General features: G+C 38.7%; 1 protein-coding gene across 1 annotated transcript; it reads right to left on the bottom strand.

Moving 5' to 3' along the window:
• Window positions 1-6,049, bottom strand: LOC117481833. The gene is made up of 4 exons (XM_034129732.1): window positions 5,961-6,049; window positions 5,419-5,449; window positions 4,808-4,920; window positions 1-1,126 (listed from the first exon to the last, which is right to left on the bottom strand). Exons 2-4 carry the CDS (start codon window positions 5,422-5,424, stop codon window positions 559-561), a joined length of 687 nt encoding a protein of 228 aa, XP_033985623.1. The 5' UTR covers window positions 5,425-5,449; window positions 5,961-6,049; the 3' UTR covers window positions 1-558.
• Window positions 6,050-9,864: the final 3,815 nt, after the last annotated feature.

Below are 9,864 nucleotides of genomic sequence, written 5' to 3' on the forward strand. Positions count from 1 at the left end.
TGAGAATGCTTAGCAAAGCTTTAATCAGAAAAAGCAGAAATCATTTGGTAAAGTTTAACATAAGTATTGAGTACAATCACTTCTATAACTGAGGTTGATATACAATAAACAATATCATTTAAAAACATTTCTTTGGCTTTTTGAAATTGGGTAGTATATATTTTTGAACGCTTTTTCAACATGCATGTTGGCTTTTTTTGTTTTGTTATTTGGATAGAACAAAAAATGCCTCTCAAACCAACACTGAGTCAAACTGCAGTAAGTACAGAAGATACATCACAACATGAACATAGAACAACACCAAAATAAGTCAATCTTATGCTAAACATTAAATAAACCTCAGAGTTATGTTGCAAGAAATGGATGAAAGCTCTGCTGATTAGTTTGTGACCAAAGATGAGTGTGTTTGGGTCCTTAGCGTGCCGGTGTAACATCTAGCCATTTAAAGCAGCAAGTGCATTGTTGAGCATTAATGAACTTCTCAAAGTAACATTTTAGTAGGATCCAGTTGTGTCAATGCCTAGGTCAGCTCTTCTTTTGGCCTACACACATTCATTCCTAATTTCTAACACACTCATCCACAGGACCACCACCTGGTGGAGCATCTTTGAAGCACTTGAAACATTGGAATACTCTATTATTTGGCTTGTAACAACGGAAAATGTTGTCGTCAACCATCACTCCTCTAAGATTAAGAAGGGTCCCTTGAATGTTGCTTATGGAAACTTCACCTTTTAGGTCAAATACTGTATGAAACACAAAGGCATAGCTTTCCCATTTTGGCTTTACCTTTTCTTCGATCTTTTTTAAGATATTGTTCCTGTTGTTAATGTTTGTACACTTGTCACCACATGGAGAAAGCCAGGAGTAGAGGACCAGAATGTTACCCTCATGTGTGTTAGCTAAGTTTCCTAAATTGTCCAGTACCTGTGCCTCTGCATGGTCAGTGTAGGTGTCTTTCTTCTGAGGAACTGCCACAACAGCATTGCTGCCTATGTACACCTTGCCTTCATCAAGATCTTTTTTCACATCGTCCAAATTGATCTTATCAAAAGCCTTAGCCAATAGGTTCTGGTCCTCCGGGATGTTTACAGCCACACTGAAATGCCGGTCATTGATTAGGAAGCTGTCAAAGAAAACAGACACACAGTATTACCTTTTGTCAGAGTACAAGTATTCATACACAATGGTAAGTATACATGCTGCAACATACATTTTTAAATGTATGTGCTCATGTGTTTCTTTGTTGGTGTATAGGCTACTGCTTGAATACTGTATGCTTAAAGGTCCCATATTATACTGTTTTTCATCAATATATTACAGGTCTCAGATATACACAAAACATGTCTCTGAAGTGTTTGGCTCCAAATACCAAACAGATCATTGAAACTTTCAGAGTCTCTTTACACAGAGGGGACACATGTTGATGTAGAAGAGACATGAAGAAGAGGGGACACATGTTGATGTAGAAGAGACATGAAGAAGAGGGGACACATGTTGATGTAGAAGAGACATGAAGAAGAGGGGACACATGTTGATGTAGAAGAGACATGAAGAAGAGGGGGACACATGTTGATGTAGAAGAGACATGAAGAAGAGGGGACACATGTTGATGTAGAAGAGACATGAAGAAGAGGGGACACATGTTGATGTAGAAGAGACATGAAGAAGAGGGGACACATGTTGATGTAGAAGAGACATGGAGAAGAGGGGACACATGTTGATGTAGAAGAGACATGAAGAAGAGGGGACACATGTTGATGTAGAAGAGACATGAAGAAGCCGGGGACACATGTTGATGTAGAAGAGACATGAAGAAGAGGGGACACATGTTGATGTAGAAGAGACATGAAGAAGAGGGGACACATGTTGATGTAGAAGAGACATGAAAGAAGAGGGGACACATGTTGATGTAGAAGAGACATGAAGAAGAGGGGACACATGTTGATGTAGAAGAGACATGAAGAAGAGGGGACACATGTTGATGTAGAAGAGACATGAAGAAGAGGGGACACATGTTGATGTAGAAGAGACATGAAGAAGAGGGGACACATGTTGATGTAGAAGAGACATGAAGAAGAGGGGACACATGTTGATGAAGAAGAGACATGAAGAAGAGGGGACACATGTTGATGTAAGAAGAGACATGAAGAAGAGGGGGACACATGTTGATGAAGAAGAGACATGAAGAAGAGGGACACATGTTGAGTAGAAGAGACATGAAGAAGAGGGGACACATGTTGATGTAGAAGAGACATGAAGAAGAAGGGGACACATGTTGATGTAGAAGAGACATGAAGAAGAGGGGACACATGTTGATGTAGAAGAGACATGAAGAAAGAGGGGACACATGTTTGATGTAGAAGAGACATGAAGAAGAGGGGACACATGTTGATGTAGAAGAGACATGAAGAAGAGGGGACACATGTTGAATGTAGAAGAGACATGAAGAAGAGGGGACACATGTTGATGTAGAAGAGACATGGAGAAGAGGGACACATGTTGATGTAGAAGAGACATGAGAAGAGGGGGACACATGTTGATGTAGAAGAGACATGAAGAAGAGGGGACACATGTTGATGTAGAAGAGACATGAAGAAGAGGGGAACACATGTTGATGTAGAAGATGACATGAAGAAGAGGGGACACATGTTGATGTAGAAGAGACATGAAGAAGAGGGGACACATGTTGATGTAGAAGAGACATGAAGAAGAGGGGACACATGTTGATGTAGAAGAGACATGAAAGAAGAGGGGGACACATGTTGATGTAGAAGAGACATGAAGAAGAGGGGACACATGTTGATGTAGAAGAGACATGAAGAAGAGGGGGACACATGTTGATGTAGAAGAGACATGAAGAAGAGGGGACACATGTTGATGAAGAAGAGACATGAAGAAGAGGGGACACATGTTGATGTAGAAGAGACATGAAGAAGAGGGGACACATGTTGATGAAGAAGAGACATGAAGAAGAGGGGACACATGTTGATGAAGAAGAGACATGAAGAGGGGACACATGTTGATGTAAGAAGAGACATGAAGAAGAGGGGACACATGTTGATGTAGAAGAGACATGAAGAAGAGGGGACACATGTTGATGTAGAAGAGACATGAAGAAGAGGGGACACATGTTGATGTAGAAGAGACATGAAGAAGAGGGGACACATGTTGATGTAGAAGAGACATGAAGAAGAGGGGACACATGTTGATGTAGAAGAGACATGAAGAAGAGGGGACACATGTTGATGTAGAAGAGACATGAAGAAGAGGGGACACATGTTGATGAAGAAGAGACATGAAGAAGAGGGGACACATGTTGATGTAGAAGAGACATGAAGAAGAGGGGACACATGTTGATGAAGAAGAGACATGAAGAAGAGGGGACACATGTTGATGAAGAAGAGACATGAAGAAGAGGGGACACATGTTGATGTAGAAGAGACATGAAGAAGAGGGAACACATGTTGATGTAGAAGAGACATGAAGAAGAGGGGACACATGTTGATGTAGAAGAGACATGAAGAAGAGGGGACACATGTTGATGTAGAAGAGACATGAAGAAGAGGGAACACATGTTGATGTAGAAGAGACATGAAGAAGAGGGGACACATGTTGATGTAGAAGAGACATGAAGAAGAGGGGACACATGTTGATGTAGAAGAGACATGAAGAAGAGGGGACACATGTTGATGTAGAAGAGACATGAAGAAGAGGGGACACATGTTGATGTAGAAGAGACATGAAGAAGAGGGGACACATGTTGATGTAAAAGAGACGTGAAGAAGAGGGGACACATGTTGATGTAGAAGAGACATGAAGAAGAGAGGACACATGTTGATGTAGAAGAGACATGAAGAAGAGAGGACACATGTTGATGTAGAAGAGACATGAAGAAGAGGGGACACATGTTGATGTAGAAGAGACATGAAAAAGTAGAGGAGACATTTTTGATCCCTAATATCTTGGTTCCTTCTTTCCTAAGGTCACATTGTTCTGCTGTCTTACACAAAACACCTTAGTAAAAGAACATCTTCCTGATAGTCCATTTGATATTTAGGTAATCAATAAGTAATGGTGTGAATCAGGTGACATTACTTTCAGATCAAACAACGTTACTGATGCACATTTGATTTAGTGATTTTCACTTAAGATCTTAACCAGCCAAACAGATGTAAAACTAAAGATAGTGGAGACTTTATTTAAATGTCAGAGGACCAAAACAACACAGAGAGTCTACAGCCATGCTCCGGGCTCTTTGAGATTGTTCTTACACACTGCAATCATTTCAGAGAAATGCTACCATTAATGGGCTTAATATTGCTGTTAATGGTAATGTTTTATGGTGATAGCATTATAATATTTACTAATGAGCACCTAACATGAACTAAAACTGAGGCTGTTGAAAAAGTCCTTAGTGTAACAGGAAGTTGTCGAGACATTTCACTTCTAAAATCACAAATCATCATAAAGGTGATGCTAGACTAAAGGTCAAAATCATCATGATTTTGATTATTCCTCTGGATGCAGTGACTGTGTGAATATAATCAGACTGAATCCTATTTGTTGAGGAAACACTTTTCTCCATCTACATTTAGAAACTACTCTTACATCAGGGTCATACTTTTACTGCTTCTTTAACGTGCAGCAAAAACATGGCCAGATATTCAATATCCCATTAATACATGTAATGCTATTTTTAAACAACGTTCAGTGTTCATTTTAAAGACTTTTGTGAACTATATCCAATACCTCCATCAATGAAGTACATCAATACTATTGTACTATTAGAATCAAATTGACTCACTTGTTCTGGATGAGTTCAGCAATTCTCTTTACGTAACCGATATCCAACGGCTCACAGTCTCCAATAGACAGACTGACTGCCAGCAGCACAGATATCCAACACAGGCCAGCCATCTGCACACAAATCAAGTCATTGACAGAGTTTCAAACATGAGAGAGGACAAGTGAAAAAGAAACACATCTGTCTCTTAATTATTATCCTTAATACTTTTTAAATATACAAAATCTTCCATTGAATAAAAATGACACTCTATAGCTCCTGTTATGGAATAACAATGCTTCGATCGGGGATGTTAAGATAAATAAACTGAAGTGCTTTTTAAACAGTGGTTTTATGCAAGTAGGACTTTCACTAAATGTAATTATTGATTATGCCCTCTTTTTGTTTTGTAATTGTTTACCTGCAACAGATAAAGATCTTGGACTCAGTCAGTTGGGTTAGTGATAACACCGAGCCTGTCTGCTGCTTGCTGTAACAATGCACTTCACTTCTATCTGAACCTTAATTATTAACAATCATAAATCCACAGAAACAGCTAACAACATTAAACATTATTTATCTAGAGATGAAACAATAATAACTAATAACTATCAGAGCCACACATTCCTCACCTTCATTTTTGTCTGTCAGTCTGAACAATACCTGCAACAGAAAAGACAAAAACAGAATAATGGCTTTATGTGGAAATTACAGTAATAATAGTCTTTTATGTTTTAACCCTATTGACATTAAACTTTTTTTTAACTGAGGAGGAATATCATGCAGAATCATTTTGAATTGGCACGATCACTGTGTAATATATCTGACGATATTTAGGGTCATGCAAGGCATGTAACCCTGTCGCCCTAAATTGTGATTTATGGTGTTTTTAATAACATTAATTTAGAGAGAACATCATATTGCTGCCTGACTCACATTGTTCATCAGCTCTATAAATAAATGTGACATTGAATTTAATTTGTTTTCCTACAATGTCCTCTCTTTCAAAACATATGTTTGTAAGTAACCAAAAACAAGAGCTGTCAAATAAATGTAGTAAAAAGTACAATATTGGCTTCTAAAATGTAGTGGACTAGAAGTATAAAGTAGCATAGACTAAGAATACTCGAGTAAAGTACAAGTTTTTCTAGTGCTTCTCCCTTGTTTCTTTTACCTGTCTGTCGGAGAGAGATGTCTGATGGATGCTCCAAAGCTTCTTCTTCTTCTTCTTCTTCTTGGCTCTGAGTGTGAGGAGTAAGCTGCTGTGGGGAAGACGGTCTGAACTAACATCCTTTATAGGAGGAGAGGGCGACCATGGCCACACCTTGAAACTTCAGCTCCACCTCTTTGTGTTCAATTGATCTTAACTGTAGGAACAAGAGAAAGTGAGTTCCTTTCAGGGAGACTTCAAGTGAAAGACCAGGATCCCACACAAAATGATGCGATTCACACTAACTTCACAAAATCACGTTGTTCCTAACTATCATCAACAACGTGCTGACCACAGCGAGAGAGACCCTGCAGTAGCAGCACCAGATCTCTTTCAGACGTGTTGCTCAGACAAGCGGCTCTCATTCAAAAGTTCTCAGTTCCCTTTTGATCTGTTAAATGTCCTCTGCAATGTGCAAAGCATATTTATTTATAATAATATAATCTAGGGCTGTGCAATTAATCGTATTTTAATCGCAATTACGATTTTGGCCTGCCACAATTACGAAAACAACATAATCGAAAAAAACAATTATTTTGCTTTGCTTGGTTGTGACAGTGCAACATATTTGATCTAATTAATTTTGGTCTCATTTATTTGTATTTATCATATTTATATATGTTTAGTAACTTGTGGAAGTGCGCTCCAAAATATTTGTTGATCTTGTTTATTGGTATTTATTATTTTGATATTATTTATTAAATGTATCATTTATTTTATTTTTGTATTGGATGTTTTCAAAGTCAATGAATAATCGTATTTAATAATCGTGATATCAATTATTGACCCAAATAATCGTGATTATGATTTTTGCCATAATCGCACAGCCCTACTATAATCAGTACCATCTACCAGAACTGCAGCTTTTTAATTCTTCTCTTCTCTTTCCTCTTATGCTCTTGCAGTGTGTTTCCGATGAGAGTAAGTTCACTTTTCTAAAAGCCATTGCTTTCTCTTTTTTTTATTAAAAAACATGATATGATGATATTACCTTATTACTTTATTAATATATATTTGTGTTGCTCTCTCTATTCGTCGTAGCAACAGACCCCATATCACAACTTTCAGTGAAAGATTCATAAATCATAAATGGAGTTACTTCTCTACTCTCTGTGTCCATCAGCTGTTGGGTGTTGAGCTGGTAGCGCACAGTGGCTTCATCAGAGCCTATTGGAGGAAAACATTGATAATCAACACATTTCATACATTTAACACATTTGTAATTGTTCATTTATGGTGTAGCTAACTTGCTGCAGTGAATAGAGTCAGGGTGTAGGAACATGTTTAAAGAGAGGCGTGAGATGGCGTCAACGTAAACCTTAAAGTGACTTACCTCATAGTTCTTCTGTATTTCAAAGATTAAGATTTTACAGAAGTTTCTCTCTGTAAACAATGAAACAGCAAGTAACAGCAGACATTTCTAAAGAAAGACAAATAAAGGTGAAAACACATGACATATCACATATTAACAAACATTAACAGAAACGTTTTGAGTTTAGTGTTAAAGAACAACTTCAATGAATTCATTAATTCATTATTTAATAAGACAGGTGTGTTATCTAAGGGAGGCTGTGGCTCAGTTCGTTCAGGGGAGCATGGTTCAATCCCCACTCGTTCACCCCAAATTCTTCCTGTGGGGATTGCTCACATTATTCTACTTAATGTATGTAAGTCGCTTTGGATAAAAGCCTCTAACAAGTGACATGTAAATAAATATAGTTATCTGATAAGAGATTATCCCAATGTCCCAGTCAAAAGGAATTGATTACATTTTGGCCTGTGTCCAAACCCCACATGATAATACATTGGTAATGTATGAGTAATATAATGAGTATGTATGTGGCTTGTTTCTTCTAGCAGTGCCAAGAATGTGTTTATACCTTCAGCCCCCAATTTATAAAACTGAACTGGTCACCTATGTGTGCCTTCCCCCTGGTTTTGTGTTAGAGCACTTTGCCCCCTGGTTGTCTACACCTGATGGATGTGTTTACAACTTGTATTCCATCCCTTTTCCAGCAGACACTGATATGTCATTTGTAGGGACCGTGATGATGCTAGAGAAGAGATTATGAAAATCATGAGGATTAATTCTCTTAACCCTTGAATGGTTTGTTTCCTGGGGGACACAGTCATTTGACAGGGTGTCTCCATGTGTCAACTGGATGTCATATTGGTGTTATATGGGTGTAATAACAGTGTTACATATTTCACCGTTATAACACCCATCTTACACCAATATTACTCCGTAATTACATCCAGGATAAACCATTATTACAACCGTATTATTAATTAGGGAGTAATAATGGTGTAAGATGGGTGCAATAACGGTTTATTAATGTGTAATATCGGTGTAATAACAGACGATTATGGGTGTATTGTAGAAATTAGCAATCAATTAATTACCCAAAATATTTATATGTGATACCCATTTAAAGGTCCCATGTCATGCTTTTCCAGTTATTACCCGTCCCCTTGTGTGTTATGAAGGTCTTTCTGCATGTAAACGGTCTGCAGAGTCACAAACCCTCAAAGTACACCCTGTAGCGAGTAAAACTCTAACACAGAAAAGACCTGTCTATGCTGCCCCAGAACGCCTCGTTGGAGATTTCTCTTTTTCTTCCTGGGTACAGTGACGTGACCATACCCAAATGGGCCCATTGGTCCAAATGGACTAATCCGTGGAGCCGTTACGTTACGTTCGCGGAGCCGTTAGGTTAAGTCCGTGGATTGTTCCAAATGGGCCAATCCGCAGACTTCCTCACACACACACACACTCAATCTTTTCTCAGCTGCAGCTCCGCCGATTTCTCCTCCCTGAGACGGCGGGACGTGGCGAGGCTGTGAGTCGGTGTGTGAGCACACACACAAACTCCCAGCCAGCCTGCGGGTGTGTGTGTGTGTTCGGGCTAGTTTCGCTGTGTCTCGCTGTCTCGCAGACGGCCACTGGGCTCACAGAGAGGCGGGGGGGCAGGAGCTCCAACAAGCCGTTTAGGACAGAGAGTGAATACACATACTATACAGAGATGCTGTATGAGAAACCAATGTGAGTTTGGAACATTGCACAATATAAATCTATTTTAGTAGACCTCAACAATGGAATTATGATCAGTAGAAATGGCCATGACATGGGACCTTTAAAAGTTAAAAACATTATTATTAACGGCAAAGTTAATTAACTTTGATTAAAAGCACATATGCATTCTGAACGGTTTATCCTATTTGTCTTTTTTTTAAACAAGTGTGTAACTTTTGAGTATTTTCTTAGACTATACATTTCCTTATCTATTCTCTCAGGGGGTTAGTGGCGAAGTCCGTAGGGACTTGGCTTGGGAACCGATTCAAGGGGTCAGATGCAGAATGTACATGTCCCCTCTGTGGGCCATTTTTGTTTATTTGTTTACAATTTTCTTAACCTTAAAAAAAGCTGTCTGTTTTCTATGTAAACAAAGTGTTCATTGTGACTTGCAGATTGAGGAGGGTGATTTCTGAAGAAATGGAGATGTCTGAAGAAATGGAGAAGCCAAATGAACGTGTTCACTCTGACTTGCAGATTGAGAATGGAGATGCAGAAATACAGAAGTGCGTGCATGTGAGGCTACTCTCTTCTACACCTGAGCTGTGAGGTGAAACAAGAGAAGAGCAGTGGAGCTCTAACAGTTAAAAGAGTTAGTTCAGTTCATATTTGAACTTACAATTCTAATATTTTACAGTTTGCAGAGACAATTTGCAAAGTTATATTAATGGGAATATCTTCCTTCGCAAACACAATACAATGATCTAATTGATGTTTGAATAAAAGACCTACAACTCAATGTTGGTACCTCACCTGATCTCCAGCAGAAACAAAGACAGCCGTGTGAGGAAACTA

Source organism: Trematomus bernacchii, unplaced genomic scaffold, assembly GCF_902827165.1.
Source record: "Trematomus bernacchii unplaced genomic scaffold, fTreBer1.1, whole genome shotgun sequence".
In the NCBI taxonomy this organism is placed as follows: domain Eukaryota; kingdom Metazoa; phylum Chordata; class Actinopteri; order Perciformes; family Nototheniidae; genus Trematomus; species Trematomus bernacchii.